The sequence below is a fragment of the Capricornis sumatraensis genome, chromosome 4 (genome assembly GCF_032405125.1).
Source record: "Capricornis sumatraensis isolate serow.1 chromosome 4, serow.2, whole genome shotgun sequence".
NCBI classification, from domain to species: Eukaryota; Metazoa; Chordata; class Mammalia; order Artiodactyla; family Bovidae; genus Capricornis; species Capricornis sumatraensis.
This window is the reverse complement of record NC_091072.1, coordinates 126,872,806-126,895,096: the sequence shown is the minus strand read 5'-3', so window position 1 is coordinate 126,895,096 and position 22,291 is coordinate 126,872,806. Positions and strand designations below refer to the sequence as shown.

The 22,291-nt window shown below is 35.4% G+C and overlaps 1 protein-coding gene across 1 annotated transcript in view; it reads right to left on the bottom strand.

The window, feature by feature from the left end:
• Nucleotides 1-22,291, bottom strand: part of INTS13 (integrator complex subunit 13) — a 31,643-nt gene that overhangs the window by 7,990 nt on the left and 1,362 nt on the right. The window contains exons 3-11 of the mRNA XM_068971121.1: nucleotides 20,181-20,255; nucleotides 13,889-14,091; nucleotides 13,426-13,506; nucleotides 9,770-9,860; nucleotides 8,081-8,209; nucleotides 6,272-6,356; nucleotides 2,206-2,295; nucleotides 1,906-1,995; nucleotides 410-588 (exon numbers count right to left, since the gene is read on the bottom strand). Coding sequence (XP_068827222.1) covers nucleotides 410-588; nucleotides 1,906-1,995; nucleotides 2,206-2,295; nucleotides 6,272-6,356; nucleotides 8,081-8,209; nucleotides 9,770-9,860; nucleotides 13,426-13,506; nucleotides 13,889-14,091; nucleotides 20,181-20,255 — 1,023 coding nt within the window. The remainder of the gene's footprint in view (nucleotides 1-409; nucleotides 589-1,905; nucleotides 1,996-2,205; nucleotides 2,296-6,271; nucleotides 6,357-8,080; nucleotides 8,210-9,769; nucleotides 9,861-13,425; nucleotides 13,507-13,888; nucleotides 14,092-20,180; nucleotides 20,256-22,291) is intronic.

Here is a 22,291-nt window from a genome sequence, read left to right as displayed (position 1 = left end):
AAAAATAGACCCAATTGCCCTGTATGTACCTATCAATAACACAAACATTGACAGTGTTATTTCAAAGTAGCAGAATCCAAACATTCAACGGTTTACGCTTGGCACTTATGTTACTAGAAATTAAAATTCAGCCTAAGGTATTAGTTCAAATCAATTCCCACTCTTTCCTATTAATTCCATCATGTCAATGCTATCCACATACATCTCAGCATACACTGAATACATAGGGAAGATGACATAGTGATAAATAGCTCTTTTGAGCACATACTGCAGGAAATTCACCTAATTAAAATAATAATAAAAAATCAACTTCTCTAAACTTCTTTCTGCTACAGGTCTTAGCATGCAATAGGCCTTCTACATGTTTGCTGAATGATCAACTCAAAATTTACAGATATTAGTGTCTTACTGTAATCCGGTAGTCGGTAACTCTTCCTCCACATCCTTCACTAATTGAAGGTGGATCTTCTAGAATGGATCGAGAACTGCTAAGGACGTGCAAAAAAATCTCTCCTCCATGGCTACTAAGCATATGACTAATGACTTTGGAACCTGACTTTCGTGGTTGTTCCAATAAAACAGAACGGCCTGTCAAACACAAAATTACTCTTATCAGTGATGGAATCCAAGTGGCTCTCAATTTTTCCCATAAGATTGACATCTAGATTTTTCATTTTACTTATTGCCCCTCATATTTTAACTAGCATTGCTAATTCAATCTATCTGCATATCAAGTTCTAAAAATTTGAATGCTAGCCTTAGCCTTCTCTTGGTTACTCCAAGCTTACACAGGTATGTAAGATAGTTTTCCAGAATAAGTATAGTGGTCTCTGGTATGTTTGGTTTCATTCAGTTTCAAGTTCATATAAAAATTTTCTTCCTGAACGTCAAGAAAAAAGTGGGACAACTCTTTATATAAGAGTTGTTAACCCTCAGATTATCAAAGCTACAAACCATTTTAGGGAGAAAGCAAGTCTTAATTCACTTCTACAATACCTCCCTATCAGCACAGTTACTGTTACTGCTTTCTATTTTACATGACCAAATGTTATTTAATCTGGACTTTACCCAATCTGATAATCAAACTGTGTTTAATAGAACAATTGAATTAACTTTATGATAAAGGCAGAGTAACTCTTTACTACAGTGGTTCCAAAACCTAGTTATTGTAAGAATCACCAAGGAGTCACTGGAATTTAGATTTGGCAAATGGAATTCAATAATTTGGCCTAAAAAAAATTTTTTTTTACTCAAAGAAACCACAGATTTAAAGTTATATCTCTAAGAACCACATCACATATTACTGAAAATAGAATGTTTATTTATGATATAATAAAGAGAAATAAGTTCATTTACATTTTATAATTTAAAATTCAATAGGCCATGATAATCTACATTCTATCTTCCAAAAAAATCAACTTAAGACTCTAAATGTCAATTTTTAAAAATAAAAATACCAAAAAATATACTAAATAAATTTACTTAGATACAACAGTCTGAAAGACATAAAGTCAACTTATTTTTAAACATTAGTAAAACTGTTAAAGGATAATTATACAATTTTAAAACAGCTTTGGGCTTCCCTCGTAGCTCAGTTGGTAAAGAATCTTCCTGCAATGCAGGAGACCTGGGTTCAATTACTGGGTTGGAAAGATCCCCTGGAGAAGGAAATGGCAACCCACTCCAGTATTTCTGCCTGGAGAATCCCATGGGCAGAGGAGCCTGGTGGGCTACAGTACATGGATGGGATCGTAAGAGTAGGACACGACTTAGCTACCGAAACCAAACAGCTTTGGAAAATAAAACGGTTATAGACTATATTTAAGCTTTTCCAGAATTCACATTTTCACATATTCTAATGATTCACTTGTAATGATCTCAGTAAAAACAAATAAAGAAAGTTACCATTTAGAAGAAAATTAGTGAGGCAGGAGGAAGGTCTACTATTTACATCTACAGGTGAAATTCGGTAAGCGCCAGTGCAATAGTGCAATTCTGAAATAGAAGAAAATACTGATTTGAAAGAATACAAAGAAATATTTCTACAATTAAAAGAGAAAAATAAGCAAAAACAAAAACTTGTTCTTTGAGCCCCTAAAATAATGAAAAACAAAAATTCAAAAAGAAACAAGTGAACCCTACCTAACACTTAAAAAGAACCTTTTGATTTATTCTTTTCACTTTCAATTATTGTTAAGTACCTACCAATGTTATTTGTCCTTGGTGTGCACCACTTTAATGTTATTGTTTCTTTAAATGAGCCTTCTCTACTGCTGCCACTTAAATGGTTATCACCTTTAAAAATAATTTAGAGAAATATTAAGATTATTAAATAGATCACAAACTTCAAATGTGTGCCAAGATTTCTGAAAGAGTTTAAGCTTTATAAGAGAAAATAAGTCAGAGAGAACATCTTTTTTATTAAGCCTCTTAGAAAAACACCAGAGTTTGGATATTAGTTATTATTAAAATAGGTACTTTATTTTCCTTCAAATTTGTTATTAATAACTTAATCATTTTATTCACTACACTAAAAATCAACAGCAAAATTTTTTACATTTCAAGACTCTACATCTGTTTCCCTCTGACACCATTAAATGATAAAATAATGTGGTTATGTAACTAAACCTTCAGGAATCTAAAATACATAACTCATTGTTCTGAATCCCAATAAATTTATTAGAAAAAACATAAAATGAGGAGTCTATAAGTTAAATATATGAGATATAAGTGAACACTTTTTCTTAATGGAGTAAACAGATGTCAAAATAATGACAACACTGAAGTCTTAGACTCCTCAAAGTCATCCAAGAGGGTTGAAATCAACTTCTCCCAAACTCCTGTTAAGCTGAGACCTCTTCCCAACAAACAATAAATGTTGTTAACAACATCTAGAATGGTAAATCTTTTCCAGAAGGTTTTCAACATTTTTCAGTTCAGTTCAGTCGCTCAGTCGTATCCGACTCTTTGCAACCCCATGAATTGCAGCATGCCAGGCCTCCCTGTCCATCACCAACTCCCGGAGTTCACTCAAACTCATGTCCATTGAGTCGGTGATGCCATCCAGCCATCTCATCCTCTGTCATCCCCTTCTCCTCCTGCCCCCAATCCCTCCAGCATCAGGGTCTTTTCCAATGAGTCAACTCTTCGCATGAGGTGGCCAAAGTATTGGAGTTTCAGATTCACCATCAGTCCTTCCAATGAACACCCAGGACTGATCGCCTCTAGGATGGACTGGTTGGATCTCCTTGCAGTCCAAGAGACTCTCAAGAGTCTTCTCCAACACCACAGTTCAAAAGCATCAATTCTTCGGCGCTCAGCCTTCTTCACAGTCCAACTCTCACATCCATACATGACCACTGGAAAAACCATAGCCTTGACTAGACGGACCTTTGTTGGGAAAGTAATGTCTCTCCTTTTGAATATGTTATCTAGGTTGGTCATAACTTTCCTTCCAAGGAGTAAGCGTCTTTTAATTTCATGGCTGCAGTCACCATCTGCAGTGACTTTGGAGCCCAAAAAAATAAAGTTTGACACTGTTTCCACTGTTTCCCCATCTATTTCCCATGAAGTGATGGGACCGGATGCCATGATCTTCGTTTTCTGAATGTTGAACTTTAGGCCAACTTTTTCACTCTGCTCTTTCACGTTCATCAAGAGGCTTTTTAGTTCCTCTTCACTTTCTGCCATAAGGGTGGTGTCATCTGCATATCTGAGGTTATTGATATTTCTCCCGGCAATCTTGATTCCAGCTTGTGCTTCTTCCAGCCCAGCGTTTCTCATGATGTACTCTGCATACAAGTGAAATAAGCAGGGTGACAATATACAGCCTTGACGTACTCCTTTTCCTATTTGAAACCAGTCTGTTGTTGCATGTCCAGTTCTAACTGTTGCTTCCTGACCAGCATATAGGTTTCTCAAGAGGCAGGTCAGGTGGTCTGGTATTCCCATCTCTTGAAGAATTTTCCACAGTTTATTGTGATCCACACACTCAAAGGCTTTAGCATAGTCAATAAAGCAGAAATAGATGTTTTTCTGGAACTCTCTTGCTTTTTCAATGATCCAGCATTTTTAGTTGAGCTCAATCAGAGGAATCACTATCAAAGGCAATTATAGTTCTACAAAATATATTTCTTAAATAGTAAGACTTCTGAAGGGCTTCCCATATGGCTCAAGTGGTAAAGAATTCACCTGCCAGTGTAGGAGAGGCAGGAAGGAGATGTGGGTTTGATCCCTGTGTCGGGAAGATCCCCTGGAGGAGGAAATGGCAACCCACTCCGTATTCTTGCCTAGAAAAATCCCATGGACAGACGAGTCTCGTGGGCTACAGTCCATAGGGTTGAAAAGAGTCAGACACGACTGAGTGACTAAACACAATGGTTGAAAGTCAAAATTACTCTTTCATCCATGTGCTGCAGAATGGATGTTGTGTTAGCAGGCATGAAAACATTAATCTTACTGTATGTCTCCATCAGAGCTCTTGAGATATCAGATGTACTGTGCAACGAGAAGTAACATTTTGAAACAAACCCTTTTCTCTGAGCAGTAGGTTTCTGTGCTTAAATCTCATGAACCAGCCTCTGCTAGCTTCAAACTTTTCTTCTGTATCTTCCTCATCACTTTCAGCCTTCACATAATTGAAGAGTGAAGGCCTTGCTCTGGATCAGGTTTTGGCTTTTGGCAATACTGTGGCTAGTCTAATCTTCTATCTAGACCACTGTAACCTTCTCCATGCCACCAATAACGCTGTTTCACTTTCTTATCATTTCTCTGTTCACTGAAGTAGCACTTTTAATTTCCTTCAAGAACTTTTCCTTTGCATTCACAACTTGGCTAACTGTTTGGCACAAGAGGCCTCACTTTCAGCCTATTTTGGCTTTCAACACACCTTCCTCACTAAGCTTAATCATTTTGAGCCTTTGATTTAAAGTGAGAGATGTCCAGATAACAAAACTTAAAACAAAAATAAACAAATGGGACATAATTAAACTCAAAAGCTTTTTCACAGCAAAGGAAATCATCAACAAAATGAAATGATGACCCACAGAATGGGAGAAAATATTTGCAAATGATGTGATGGACAAGGGATTAGTCTCCAAAATTTACAAACAGCTCATGCAGCTCAACATCAAAAAAACAATCCAATCAAAAAATGGGCAGAAGACCTACGGAGACATTTCTCCAAAGACGATATACACATGGCCAAGAGGCACATGAAAAGATGCTCAATATTGTTAATTATTAGAGAAATGCAAATCAAAACTATAATGAGGTATCAGAATGGCCATAATCAAAAAAATCTGCAAACAATAAATGTTGGTGAGGTTGACAAGAAAAAGGAACCCTCTTACACTGTTGATGAGAATGTAAATTAACACAGCCATTATGGAGAATAGTACTGAGGTTCTTTAAAAAACTAAAAATAGAGCTACCATATGATCCAGCAAGCCCACTCTTGGGCATATACCTAGAGAAAACTAATTTGGAAAGATACATGCAGCCCAATTTTCACTGCAGCACTGTTTACAACAGTCAAGACACAGAAGAACCTAAATGTCCAGTGAAGATGAATGGATAAAGAAGGTATGGTACATACATACCAAGGAGTATTACTCGGCTATTAAAAAGAATGAAATAACACCATTTGCAGCAACATGGATGGATTTGGAGATTATCTAACCTAATAATATCAATATTTTTGTGTCTCAGGGAATAGGGTGGCCCAAGAAGAGGGAAAGAGACAGGGAACAGCCAGTTTGTAGAGCAGTCAGAACACACACAACATTTATGGATAAGTTCTCTGTATTATATGGGTACAGTTTGTGGTACCCCAAAACAATCACAATAGCAATATCAAAGATCATCAATCACAGGTGACCATAACAAATATAATGATGATGAAAAAGTCTGAAATATTCTGAGAATCACCAAAATGTGACAGAGACATGAAATGAGCAAGTGCTTTAAAAAATGACACCAATAGATGTCACAAACATTCAATTTGTTAAAAAAAAAAAAAAGCTACATCTGCTAAAGCAAAGCATGATAAAACAAGGTATACCTGTATTTGTTCCATTAGCCTCATTTTTCCCAAAGTATACTCAAAAGAACACTAGGTTCCATGACCATTAATGTGTGACACTGTCAGATAAGTTGGCAAAGGGATGAACTAAAGTCATCAGGTTAGTTACTCAAGAACTTCTCAAAGCTGTTAGTATGTTTTCCTATGTTAGATCTTATAAAATACTACTTTCCAATGTCTCTTACTTACCACTTTTCAGGAAATCTACATGTGCATCTTTGTGATGAAGCAGCTCCACATCATAATTGGCAGATGTGTTAGCATGTTGTTCTTCCTTAAAGCAAAATTAAAAATAACTTGGCTTTGATTTTTTTTAATGAATTATTTATTTTGCTTAAAGTGAGATCAAATATACTCAACAGTAATTAGCAATAATAATGGGACAATGTGCTCAGTAATGAATCTATTTAAAGATGCAATGATTTTCCAATTAAATACAAACTATATGAAAAAAACTACTGGCTACAGTTCAGCAATAAAGTAATGGTTTTTATGTCAGAATTAACGTAGATGACTAATCTAGAAATTTAGAATTTTTTTTACTCTGAATGCATTGTCCTGCCAATACATTTTTATACACATATATGACATAACTCAAATAGTTTGCTAATTGTACAATAGTTGTTTAAAGGAGGAAATAGCATCTTTAAATTCCTATAGTAAATTAAACAAGCACCAATTATATAAAATAGCAAATATAGACTAATAAACAAGTTGAGCAACTTGTTTTCACTGAACAGTAAATAGAAACTTTAGTACTATCTATTTACAAGAAAGAGACAGAGATTGAGGAATCACACCAATAACACACAAATATGGTCAAATTTAAAAAGTAATGTATCTATCATCCTCAAAGGATTTTGCTTGCAACTCATGAAATTACATAAAGTGTATCCATTATGCTATTTTAATCTTAATTGCTTCCTCACCCAAACTGATTAAGGCTATAATTTCTACTGAAGAGCCTGCCACTGGTATAAGGAAGGAATTAATAATGAAAAGATTACATTTCTCATGCAAATTAGTTTTTAGAATATGCAAAAAAATACAACTGGACTTATAAGAAATGAATTTAAATGTTTAGATACAGTGGCTACTTTATGTTTGTAGACATAAATAATACAATTAAACTGAACTCCACTCAGTAAAAATTCATCTGAAGCTTTCTATAGGCCAGAGATCATACTGGTCTTAAGACAACTAAGTAATATAATGAAAATGCTGTTGCTGTTGTTGTTTAGTCACTAAGTTGTGTCTGACTCTTTGTGACCCCATGAACTGTAGTGCTCCAGGCTCCTCTGTCCATGGGATTTCCCAGGCAAGAATACTGGAGTGGGTTGCCATTTCCTTCTCCAGGGGATCCTCCCGACCCAGGGACTGAACCCACATCTCCTGCACTGGCAGGCAGAATCTTGACCACTGAGTCATCAGGGAAGCCCATAATGAAAATGACAAGTTAGTAATAGATTCCTAAGAAAATCCTTCAGTAAAATCCTAAGACTCATATGGTAGTTTTTCAACTAGAATAATAAACTTGTCTAAAATTATAAACTTTTTCCCCCTAGTTAGACCTATCAGTGATAAACACCTTGATGGTGGGTAGGGAAGAACAAAAACAAAGGAAACAGAAGATATACTAGAACACACGAAGTGAGTTAAATCTAATAACAACTGTCAGGAAAAGAATCACAGAAAAAGTAATCATTTCAGATGAAAATTATATTTTGATGAAAATAATGAGAACAAAATTAAAAACAAAAAAGCTGATATAGAAGGTTCAAATTAGGAAAAAAAATACTGCATTTTGTTCTGTGATCCTTTCATGTTGCTTTTCATTATTTACTAACCTGGTCAAACACACTGAATGTGGGCTAGCAAAACAGAAAATATGATATGGGAAGAAAGAATTAAGGTTCATTAAAACAAATAATACATATCAAGCAAATACTTAAAAAGAAAAGCAGAGTTTTCAAAGTAGCAAGAAAAAGAACTGCCTACCTTCATTGGAATATTAGTAATAGTAGTTGAAGCCAAGTCGAAATGCTGCTGTACTAAAATATTTAATTTGGTAGCAAGATGCCGTCCTGCACGAACACTATGAACTTCACTGGTTAAAACCTGGGACAACTATAGAGAAGTATGAAAAAAACCCCCACAAAACATTAATACATTGTAATTTAGGGCTAAATACTTTACTTCAACCCATAAAAATTAAGTACTTTTTAACTTTTGAGATAGGAAGCAAAAGATCCATAAGTTAATCATAATCATTATCTCAGTAATACATTTTTATTCATTCATTCAGTCAACAGATAGGTAAGGAGAACTTACTATACTGATTGCCAGAAATTGTGAGTTATTGGAGGATACAGCAGTGAACAGGTAAAATCTCTGTCCTCTTGAAACTCAGAGTAGAATAGTCTTTGATTTAAATATATATTAATTTATAAGTTTAACTTCTATTTATCTATATGCAAAATTGATTTGAGGTGATCCACAGAAATACTGTAGAATAATTAATTTTGTGAAGAAGACAAACCTCTGCAGATAACACTACTCATTACAAAGAATGAAAATCACTACAAATGTCATATTTTGTCACCAATAAATGTAATAAGGCAGCCAAAAGTCACTTATAACAAGGTAACATTTTATTTGTTCCAGGGTAATATTTATCATAAGTAAACTGTTTACTTATTATAAAGTAAAATCAAAGTACTGTCATGATATCAAGAGTCATAAAAAAGCTAGCAAAAAAATGGGTTTACACTGGAAATTACCTAAAATACAATGACAGAGATAACCTAAGAAAACCAATTAAAAAAAAAAACCCACCAGTTATTAAAAAAAATCATTAATACTTTAGATGTTTATAATAAATAATGCTAGATTAAAAAAACAGAGATAAGAACATATACATTTAATATCATTATATAAACACATACGTCTGTATTGCTAAACACAGACCACTGATATGGTCTATGCTATGTGAATCCATTTAATAATCAACAGACTCATCTTTTCCTTTAAAATTGTGCCAATTTATTTGAAAAGTAAAACTAAGGTTGGAAATTAGTCTTTTCCCTTCTGGATAGATAAAATTAATTTCTTTGCTATAGGAGTATATTTTGACTAAAGACTGTATTTTTCTTCTAATGAGGAAAAAAGAAAAATTTTCCAGAATAAGAAGTCATTAAAGCAATTTGGCTCAGATGATAGAGTCTGACTGCAATGTGGGAGACCTGGGTTCAATCCCTGGGTCAGGAAGATCCCCTGGAGAAGGAAATGACAACCCACTCCAGTATTCTTGCCTAGAAAAATCCCATGGATGGAGGAGTCTGGCAGGCTACAGTCCACGGAGTTACAAAGAGTCAGACACAACTGAGTGACTCACATACACACACATACACACACAAAGTAATTGAAATTTGAGGAACAATACAAATTGTGTGTGGTTTGACAATAAAGTTATTTGAAATAAACATCAAGAGGCAAGAAAAACAGAAAATACTTTCAAAATCTACAATTATAACATGAAGAGCCAATCCAGGTATTTTGCCATACAGGTAGATTTCAAAACCAAATTTTCTTAGCAGAAAATGTTGGCAATCAGATCATTCTTATGCTAAACCTTGTATTTATCATTAATAACTAACAATGACCTCTTCTTCCATGACCTGTACTTACCTCTTTCTTAGTACGATCAGATACAAGGCTGTCTTCACCAACAGGGTAGGTGTGGATCAAGACTAGCTCACATTTCTGAATCTGCATGAGACTTAAAGAAAAACTTTTCACTTAAAAGATAAGAACACATACTATGGAATGAATTCAGGCAGGTAAACCATAAAACATTTAATATACTAAAACAGTGTATAAATCAGATTAGTATAGTTAACATAAAAGCTAAATAGTCAGAAAGACTGTATAATTGCTATCCTTCTATGAACATTTAATGAATAATTTTTATGAATTTAATTCAAATGCAAAAATGATCATTTTCTGTGTTTTTGAAGGATAGAATAAAGGAAAAATTCTTACATTCTGGTATAATTTTCAAAAGATAACTGCCATAGAGAGAAATGAATATACTGTGTATTAATTTCCCTTTTACTAGTATTTAAATGGCCACCCTCGCCACTATTCTTGCCTTGAAAATTCCACGTTCCAAGGAGCTTGACAGGCTACAGTACATAGAGTTGGCCACAACTGAGAGCATACACATACATACTAGTGTTTTTAAGGACAACATCAGGCAACTATATTACCTATAATTGGTTATTTCCAAGAATATAGGATCTGTAATACTAAAAAGTTACCCCAACATTTTATCTGTTTTTTGCCCCTCCATTTTATTTTATTTTTTAAATTGAGGTGTAGCTGATGTACAATAATAAAAGTTTCAGGTTTACAACATAGTGTGATTCACAATTTTTAAAAATTATACTCTATTTATAGTTACTACAAAATATTGGCTATATTCCCCCTGTTGCACACTATATCCTTGTAGCTTATTTATATACAGTACTTTGTACCTTTTAATCCTTACCCTTAACTTGCCCCTCCACCCTGCCCTCTTTCCACTGGTAACTACTAGTTTGTTCTCTGTATCTGTGAGCCAACTTTTTATTTTAAAATTTCCAAACCTACAGAAAAATTAAAAGAAAGGAATTATATAATGAACACCCACATATCCTTAACCTATATTCACTGTTAGTTACATTCATTTTCACTATAAATGACTAAATAGATGTACACTGTTTCTTTTTTTACTAAGTCATTTAAGAGTAACTTGCAGAGGCAATGATACTTCACTCCTACATACCTCAGCATGCTTCCTTCCCCTAGTGAGAATAATCCTACTTGTTAACAATAATTCCAGTACTCCACCTAGAAATTTAATAGCAGCTCAATCTAACATATACTCCACACTACAATTGTCCCAAACATGTCCTTAGTAGCTTTTTTCTTTTTAAAAAATTCATACAATGTAATTAGTTGTAATGTTTTGATTTGGCATTTTATAGATTTGTAACAGAGTATGAGATCTAGCCATTAAAAATATGCATTATAAATTTATCTAAAGACTCCACCAGAAAATTACTAGAGCTAATCAATGAATATAGTAAAGTTGCAGGATATAAAATCAACACACACAAATCCCTTGCATTCCTATACACTAATAATGAAAAAATAGAGAAATTAAGGAAACAATTCCATTCACCATTGCAACGAAAATAATAAAATACTTAGGAATATAGCTACTTAAAGAAACTAAAGACCTATATATAGAAAACTATAAAACACTGGTGAAACAAATCAAAGAGGACACTAATAGATGGAGAAATATACCATATTCATGGATTGGAAGAATCAATATAGTGAAAATGAGTATACAACCCAAAGCAATCTATAGATTCAATGCAATCTCTATCAAGCTACCAACGGTATCTTTCACAATTTGTATGTAAATACAAAAAACCTAGAATAGCCAAAGCAATCTTGAGAAAGAAGAATGGAACTGGAGGAATCAACCTGCTTGACTTCAGGCGCTACTACAAAGCCACAGGCATCAAGACAGCATGGTACTGGCACCAAGATAGAAATATAGATCAATGGAACAAAACAGAAAGCCCAGAGATAAATTCACGCACCTATGGACACCTTATCTTTGACAAAGGAGGCAAGAATATACAATGGAGAAAAGACAATCTCTTTAACAAGTGGTGCTGGGAAAACTGGTCAACCACTTGCAACAGAATGAAACTGGAACACTTTCTAACACCATACACAAAAATAAACTCAAAATGGATTAAAGATCTAAACGTAAGATCAGAAACTATAAAACTCCTAGAGGAGAACATAGGCAAAACACTCTCCGACATAAATCACAGGGGGATCCTCTATGACCCACGTCCCAGAGTAATGGAAATAAAAGCAAAAATAAACAAATGGGACCTAATTAAAATTAAAAGCTTCTGCACAACAAAGGAAAATATAAGCAAGGTGAAAAGACAGCCTTCAGAATGGGAGAAAATAATAGCAAATGAAGCATCTGACAAAGAATTAACCTCAAAAATATACAAGCAACTCCTGCAGCTCAATTCCAGAAAAATAAATGACCCAATCAAAAAATGGGCCAAAGAACTAAATAGACATTTCTCCAAAGAAGACATACAGATGGCTAACAAACACATGAAAAGATGCTCAACATCACTCATTATCAGAGAAATGCTAATCAAAACCACAATGAGGTACCATTTCATGCCAGTCAGAATGGCTACTATCCAAAAGTCTACAAGCAATAAATGCTGGAGAGGCTGTGGAGAAAAGGGAACCCTCTTACACTGTTGGTGGGAATGCAAACTAGTACAGCCACTATGGAGAACAGTGTGGAGATTCCTTAAAAAAACTGGAAATAGAACTGCCTTATGACCCAGCAATCCCACTACTGGGCATATACACCAAGGAAACCAAAACTGAAAGAGACACATGTACCCCAATGTTCATCGGAGCACTGTTTATAATAGCCAGGACATGGAAGCAACCTAGATGTCCATCAGCAGACGAATGGATAAGAAAGCTGTGGTACATATATACAATGGAGTATTACTCAGCCATTAAAAAGAATACATTTGAATCAGTTCTAATGAGGTGGATGAAACTGGAGCCTATTATACAGAGTGAAGTAAGCCAGGAAAAAAAAAACACCAATACAGTATACTAATGCATATATATGGAATTTAGAAAGATGGTAACGACGACCCTGTATGCGGGACAGCAAAAGAGACACAGACGTATAGAACAGTCTTTTGGACTCTGTGGGAGAGGGAGAGGGTGGGATGATTTGGGAGAATGGCATTGAAACATGTATAATATCATATAAGAAACGCATCTCCAGTCCAGGTTTGATACAGGATACAGGATGCTTGGGGCTGGTGCACTGGGATGGCCCAGAGGGATGGTACAGGGAGGGAGGTGGGAGGTGGGTTCAGGATGGGGAACACGTGTACATCCGTGGTGGATTCATGTTGATATATGGCAAAACCAATACAATACTATAAAGTAATTAACCTCCAATTAAAATAAATAAATTTATATTGAAAAAAATTATTTGTTATCCTTCTGCTCACCTTTCCTGTGAGCAAAAAGTAAAAATTTAAAGTGAAAGGGCAAATGGGACAAGAAGCTGCTGATCAAACACACGTTTTGACTAATTTGTGGAGCCAGTAGAGAATTCAAGGGAATGCTACCAATTACTATTTAAATTACTGGAATAATTATAATGAAATAAACAGGACTATAAAAATGGAATATTTATTCCATTTATGGATTTTACTCACTGATCTGAATTTGCAGCAAGTTTGTTATGCTCATGAATTGTTTCTTGGACACAGTCCTCAAGCATTCGCACATGACTATCACTATGGGGTAAAAAAAAATAACCAAGTTAAATAAACAATAAGAGAAAAACAGTTAAACACACTATTCAGCTGTGTATCATGTTACAGGCACTTTAATTACTGCAATAAGGATTGTCTGTAGCATGCTCATTCACAATACCAAACAACCAACTGAATGAAAACCTAGTGAGGGAGAAAAGTCAAATTAACCTACATGGTAACAATTCAAACAGTTTCACTGAGGTGAACTGGATATTTTAGAACTGGGAACACAGCTTTGATATTGGAAAGGCCACACGTGATATGCTTAAATGCTAACATGTTGCCTCTACTTTTTTAAAATAAAAACTACAATAGGACATGAAAAATTCCTCAGTAAGAATTACTGTGATTAATGTCTTACCTTTTTGCATTAGTAATGCAAATTATTCGTCCTCTATTTCCAACACGTTCTGCATTCTCCATCAGCAGAGTACGAGCCTCATGTTGGTATTCAGTAATTTTACAGAGTGTTTCCACTGCTGCAACGAGACCATGCAGAATACTGCAGCATTCTGGATCTGCCCGTGGATTAGGAGGCCCAACTGCAGCTAATGCTGCCATCAGCTAAGTAAAAGGGGAAACAATTATGTTGACAAGAATAAGCACAAGTCAGACAAAGGCATCACAAGAAATGGAAACTATAGACCAATGTATGTTATAAATATGGAGACAAGTGTCTTCAACAACATACTAGCAAACTGAATCCAGCAACATTTCAAAAGAATTATATACCATGACCAAGTGGGACTTATCCCAGGAATGCAAAGTTGATTTAACATCCAAAAATTAATTAACGCAAATGCTATCAATACAATTTTTTAAAAATCACATGATCAGCTCCAGGAAAAGCATTTGACAAAAATCTAAAATCCTTTCATGGGTTGAGAGAGGATTAAATGAGCCTAGGTAAAAAAATAAAATCTTTTCATGATAAAAACAGTTAACAAACTAGAAACAGAAGGGGAACTTTCTCAAGCAGATAAAAGACATCTATGAAAAACCTACACATAGGTGCATTCCCTCTAAGATTAGAAACAGAAGGATATCCACTCTCACCATTTCTATTCAACACTGTACTAGAGGTTCTCTCCTGGGCAATTAGGAAAGAAAAAGATGTAAAAGGAATTCAGATTGGAAAGGAAGAAGTAAAACTATCTCTATGTTGCAGATTAAATAATCATGCACATAGAAAATTCTAAGGAATCCATTAGAAATTTTCTAAAAATAGTAAAACTCAGCAAGCTTGCAAGTACATGATCAAAAGAAAAACCCAACTACACTGCTATGTACTTGCAAAGAAAAATTCAAAAGTGAAATTGAGAAAATAATTCCATCTACAATAGCATCAAAAAGAATAAAATGCTTAGGAATAAATTTAACAAGGGAAATGCAAATTTTATACTCTGAGAACTATGAGATATTGTTAAAATAAATTAAAGATCTAAATGAATAGAAAATACCCTATGTTCGTGGACTGGAAGATTTACTATTATTAAGATGACAATACTACCCAAATTGAACTAGGATTAAACATATGCCCTGTCAGAATTCCAGGTGACTTTTCTGATAAGCAGATTTGAAAGTTCATGTGGAACTGCAAGGATCCAGAATAGGTAAAACAATCTTTAAAAGAAAGAGTGAGGACTTTGTTCTATGTATGCATAAAGATACATTCGAAGGTCCAGTTAAAAACTAACAGTGATGGAGATAAACAATGATGTGCCAGTAAACCAGTTCTCTTAACAAAAAAAAATTCCTAATTTGTAGTGTTTACCAGTATCTGTGGCTAAAAACTCCCATGATAGCTTATTTCAATCTTTCACTGAGTGCAAAGGTGAGATGGGATTCACATACTCAGCTCTCTCAAGCTGGTATAAGCAGGCTCTAGTAGTCGGACACGACTCAGTGACTTCCCTTTCACTTTTCACTTGCATGCACTGGAGAAGGAAATGGCAACCCACTCCAGTGTTCTTGCCTGGAGAATCCCAGGGACAGCGGAGCCTGGTGGGCTGCCATCTATGGGGTCGCACAGAGTTGGACACGACTGAAGTGACTTAGCAGCAGCAGCAGCAGTATACCACTAACTGGAGCAGGGGACAAGTGGGAAATTCTTCAAGGCCTAGCTTTTATTTATACACACATGTATGTACCTATGTACAGAGGCCAATATATATGCAAATTTTATTTTTAAACTACATAGGTATTACCTATTCATAAACAATAATCAAAAAAGAAAAAATACTGTGTACACAGCACTATAAAAATTCCCAGTTCATAGGAGAAACTGCTTTTTAGGAGAGGGGTGCTGTGGTCATGGGAAAGCAGCAGAAAGTTTAACTTCTCGTGTCAGACAAATATGGGCTTAAGTTCTCGCTCTGCCTTTTAATACTGTGTGATCCTGGTCAATCTCTCCTAGTCCTTTAACCTAATCTGAAAGTGAAACCAATAGAACCTGCCCCACATTAGGTATGATACTTGTAGACTTTACTTAAATTTAGCTAACAAAAACAAGACTCTTGAGATTTGACACATTTTTTTAGTAAGATCTACCATGTAGAGAGAGGATAGCATTATGAGATGTAAGAGAAGAAGTCCTGAATCTAAGCATGTAAGTCAAACTACCTCTGGCCCCCTGGGCTTCAGTACCTTCACCAGCAAGAAGAGCCAAAGCAAAAAATGTCTACAATCCTTCCAGCCTAAACATTCTTCAATCAACCTACTATAATTTTTTCTCATGATTATTCAAAATAACTAGAGAAAGGTGTGACATAGATAACTAAAGCTAAACATAAAATGTGTCAACATGGAGATGATGATACATAATTTATACAAAATGTCAATTACTTTCTATCATCCTAAACACCAATGCTTTGCTATATGGTTGCATTCACAACTAGTTTCCCTTCAGTCCATAATCTAAAAGCAACTCTTGTGACATAGTATGATATAATATTTCGTCACCTTCAGAAAGCAGCAGGAAGTAGTACAATAATTCTCATATTAGTATATCTACCATTATCAAATGCATACCTTTTACTGCACTGCAGAGGTGCAGTAAGGAAAATCTATACAAAATTTGTACTTATTTTTATTCATATACAACTAGAGAAGCCTCAGCCTTCTTTCACAGTACCTCTTGAAAGAACAAAATAGAATACATGCTATTTCTAAGAGATTGTACAGGGGGAATGAATGCAATCTTTAATATTTTTTTCAAGCAATCAAAGAATAAAGATCATTCTGGAGTGATATAAATGCAAAGACAAGCCAAACAACAGCCCTCCTACCCACCAACCACCTTCAGTGAGTTACCTCAAAAGAAAAGAAGATTAGAAATGTTTATATATTATGTTAATCACAACATTTTAAGACCAAACACTGTGATAAACACATTTTCTTGTAAGTATTCAATTTAAAACCCCCATTTGGATGGGATTATTTCCATTAAGGGCTTCCCTGGTGGCTCAGCTGATAAAGAATCTGCCTGCAATGTGGGAGACCTAGGTTTGATCCTTGTGTTGGGAAGATCCCTTGGAGAAGGAAATAGCCACCCACTCCAGTATTCTGGCCTAAAGAATTCCATGGACTGTATAGTCCATGGGGTCCCAAAGAGTTGGACATGACTGAGAGTTTTTCATTAAAGGATATCCATTAACAGAGAATTTTTAACATGAAATAGTTCAAAATAATGTATTGAAATATTTCACTAATGCTTGTCTCTCTTGCTCATATTCATCAGTGAAGAACTTTGTAGACTGAAGTCTGCTATCCAACTAAACAACAGCAAAGAATGCCATCTACCACAAACTCAGTATCCTTAGACACATGTTTAAAAAGCATAAACTTGATGTATTGAGCATGGGTTTATTTCTGCTTCCTCCTAAAACCCCACTAAAACTGAAGTAAAGGAATTTAATTTTAAAAAGCAAACACCAAAGGCAGGGGGGCAGAAGGGGGGAACCCCAATAAACTCACAAATATGAAGAGAATGGAGGAGCAGAGAAGAGAATAAACAAGAGATGTCAGCAAGAATGTATGGAGAACCAGTAATCAACTTAGTAACACTGAATTAGCTGAATCTAAGCACCTACAGGGGAAAAAGTAAGATGATATGCTTTTCAGAATCTAGGAGAAGTTCAGGAACTGAGGTATCAAGTAGCACACAAAGCAAGAGTGAGCAAGATACTGAAAACTGAATGAGTTGACGTCAGTATAAAGTACAACTTGACTCCCAAACTTACACCCTACCCATGCAAGTGACCACCTCTCCCCAGACACAGAATCACATCCCTTGGAGGAACTGAACCAGGAAGTTACCAAACAAGGATTTCACCAAGTGCAGCAGAATATAAGGGTAAGACGCTAGACAAGTGCTGCCCAAAAGAATTTTCTGTGATGATGGAAATATTCTATATCTGTGCTGTACAGTAGCCATTATCCACATGTGTTTTATTTGAGCATCTGAGACATGGCCAGTACTACAGAGAAACTGAACTTTTTAACTGCATTTAATTTTGTTCAGTCACTAAGTCATGTCCCATTCTTTGTGACTCCATGACCTGCAGCCCACCAGGCTCCTCTGTCCTTCACTATCTCCCTAAGTTTGCTCAAATCCATGTCCACTGAGTCAGTGATGTCATCCAACCATCTCATCCTCTGTCACCCTCTTCTCCTTTTGCCCTTAGTTTTTCCCAGGATCAAGGTCTTTTCCAGTAAATTTAATTTTAAATAGTAGCTATTTAATAGCTAATAGTAGCTACATATGGCTAGTACACTGGACAGCACAATACTAGACCAAAACCAGAAAGACTGAGTGGAAGTTCGATATTTCACCTACCCTCTCGCCTGGTTCCCAGAAGGCTGATAACCAGGTTTACAGCATAGAGGTAGAAGAGTGGAAGGTCTTCCCTGGAGACCCCGAGTGGTCCCAGAGAGGTGATCTGTCCATTGTGACATCCAGAGGTCTCCCAGAGAGAGCAATTAGATAACTATGACAAAGACCAGTTGGCAATATCTACTTCTCACCTGCTGTTGAGTGCCTTTATTTTAAACAAGATTGCATACCCAAGTATCAGCAGGCATTTAAGAAAAGCCTCAACATGAAAAGAACACGGAAAACACAAAGAGATCAAAAGAAAACATCAAATAAATTACTAGTACCTTCAGATTAAAAAATTATACCCATAAAGCAAGAAAAGAAAAATGACAAACATGTACGTAATTAAAGCATAAGTAAAAGTTCTTGGAAATGAAAGATATGATCAAATAAAAAGTTCCATATAAGGGTTAAAAGGTGATGGGTAAAAATTTCAGAAAGAACAATGAGGACCAACGACAAAAAGAGTAAGGGAATTAACTCAGGAAGTCCAATTTCCCACTCATAGGGATTCCAGAAAGATGCAGAACACAAAGACAAGAACATTATCAAAGAAACAGTACAGGGAAGTTTCCCTGGAAGAATATAAACCCTAGCTCAATGAATGACAAAACACCAACACTGGGGCAAATAACAGAAATTTCAGAACATAAAGGAGGAAAGAAAATATTCTAAAACATTACAAAGAAATATTTCCATTTTACAAAGGAAAAAATATTTGGCTTCTTGACAAGACTGGAAGCTATATAACAGTAGAGTAAGGCCCTCAGTATTTTGAAGAAAAAATTATTTCCAAGCTTAAATTTTTATACCTCTAGTACGAATAAACTGTAAAGTAAATTACAGAAATTCTGGAGGGTATATCCTCCCAAAACAAGAGATTACACACACACCAAAAAAAAAGAAGAAAAAAATTGGGAACTGAAAGGCAGGGAGCAAGGAGGATGACAGCAGGGCAACAGGCCTAGAATGCAACCAGTTCAAACTGCAGCCCAAGACTGAGCTCCAGGAAGTTTTTCATGGGGAAAAAAAAAAAGTCAAACCGCCTAATTTCTAATTCACCAATAATAAAAATATTGAGTTTTTTTGTAGAGACATGAGGAAAACAGCAATATATTCTCAGAAAGCTAAGTATATTAAAAGCGAAAAAAGTAAATACAAATTCCAGAAATACATAAAAAAATTGTACAAGAAAGGAAATAACACAGAAGTCAAATCATTGTGCTGTACATCTTAAACTAATACCGAGCTGTAAATCAACTGTATTTTAATAAAACCTTAAAACACAAAACAAATGAAACAATCACATACGCTACTTGGCTTAGCAGTGGATAACCCCTTATGTAGACATAATGTAAACATGGAATTTTGAATTAACCAAAACTTCTGATTTAACAGTACCGAGAATACCAGGGAATGGAAGTGGGCGGTCATAGTGGCATATGCAAGAGAAACTACAAAAGGTAAATCTTCATTGACAATAATGATAAATAAGATTTAAATTAGGAACTCTATAAATAGCAGTAAAAATGTTATTTAGAAATATGGAAGTAAATACTAGATGAGCTAGAGAGTTGAAAGCTTGCTTCTACGAAGTGGGGAAAGACTGGAAGGTAGATAGCTGTTTTTCTTTTAGTGTTAGTTGGTGTTTTAAAACTACACACAAATACTATACCAGTAAAAAATTATTTTTTAAGGAAGTATTACTGTATTCACATATTTTCAAAAATGGCCACAACCCAAAACCTAGCAAAAAACAAAAGAAACTTAAGCATACCTCCTGCAAATTTTGGTCTTCTTGAGTCCAAGAATTTAAAACATGTGCTCCAGAGTCACTTACAATGAAATTCACCTAATAGAGTTCAAAGAAATAATTAGTATTCAACTCCAATTCCACTCAATTACATATTTAAAGTATTTATTTTATTATAAATCTTTTAATATATGTAATACAAACACAACTTCAAGTGCAGTCTCTAGCACTAGTTTGCTGACTGATTCATTCATACATACACAGAACACCCAGTACCAGGAAAACAGTTCTGCCCCTCACACCATGGGGAACATCAGGGGTTTTCAGATGTAGAAAGACAGAGGGCAGTGCAGGAAGAATACAAACAAAAATAAATGAACAAGATGATTTCAGAGAGTGATAAATGCTATGAAAAAGAAATTGTTTAGCTTCTTTAGATCAGTTGATCAGAAAAGGGCTCTCCACAAAAGTGGCAATTGAGAGGAATCCAAAATGACCAAAAGAAGCCAGCCAGGGAAAGAGATGGAGGTAGAGAATACTAGGTACAGCAAACTGCAAATGCAAAAGCCTCTGTGTACTCTCATAAGGTCAGAAAAATATGCCGGAGTCATATCACATAAGGCAGTGGAGGCCGGAAGAATGAATTTGGACTTCATTCTAAATTTTAAAATAAAATGCAAACCAAATAATACTATCAGGTAAGATGATGACAGTAAAGACATATTAGAAAATACATCAGAATATGGCTGTGTTCTCTTTTGGGAGGAGGATGAGATTATTTATTCTTCACTGAACTATACGGTATAATTCATGCATCTTTTTTCTTATTATCTGTGAAATACTAGTTTTGATTTCCCAGTAAGTTTGGTAAGTAGCCTTTTCTCTTGAGGCTTATCTGACAGGAACATGTCTTGCTGGCCCCCTTTACTCACATTCCTGCAGTGAAATCTTACAACAATCATAGGAAGGAGGTGTTATGCTGACTAGGGAAGAAACTGAGGCTTGAAGAGATGAAGCAAAAAGATCAAGGTCACACTGCTGGTTGCTTAATGATGTTAGAATTTGAACCAAAACCTATGCCCTCAACCACTACATTATGCTTCCTCTCATATATACTTTTTTTTTATCCTACATGATACACAATTTACAGAGGGACTAAAAGCAATTTATATTTAATTTAGAATACATCTGAATGTGTAATATATATTAGACTTTCCATGTTCAGCCTTACTGTTACTCCTCTGCCTATGCCAGTCGATGAACTGGCTAGGTCCCAGTCTACTCACTCCAGTATTCTTGCCTGGGAAATCCCATGGACAGAGGAGTCTGGCAGGCTACAGTCCATGGCGTTGCAAAGAGTTGGCCATGACTGAAGTGACTAAACAACAACAGGTCCCAGCCTATGTTGCTCCAAATGAGACAGAAAGCACACCATCCACTTGTGGCTAACCAAATGACTTCCCTTAAATAGAACAGTTGAGATTCTGAAACCTGAAGATGAATTTTCCTACTCGAAATTTTTATCAATCTTACATTTCCCTTCTTACTGATAAAAACAATTTCCACTTAGCATTCTTAAGAGTATTTCTTTACAACATGGCCAAACCCTGTGGCAGTTTAGGACACTTTCACTAAAACTGTAAGCAGCCTGGTTCTTAGAATTCTGGTTCTGCCTCTAACTAGCTATATGACTCAGAGCAGTTGCTTCTTTTGACCTCAGTTTCTGCATCTCCAACAAGGCAGTAATAAACAAGACTGATATTCACACGGAACACACCAACACACTCTGACAAAGTGCTTTCAGCCAACATCCCTTCTGGTTATGCTGGCAACAGTGCTCAGTGGTCAGTGTCTGTTCCATTCTGGTTATTACGTACTTTGAATATTGTCCCATTAATTACAGTAATTACCGCACAGGACTGTTGTGAGAGTCATAGGAGTTAATAAATATGAAGCACATGTATGAAGAGCTCCGTAACTGTAAGCTGTTATTATTATTGTTGGCCTCGATTAAATACACGTAACATATTAATCCCAAAGGGGAGTTCTATATACCACATTTTTAAAGTAGCAAATAAACAGTAACTCAAATTGATAGCAAATTCATATATAAAAAATGTAACAAGCAGTTAAGT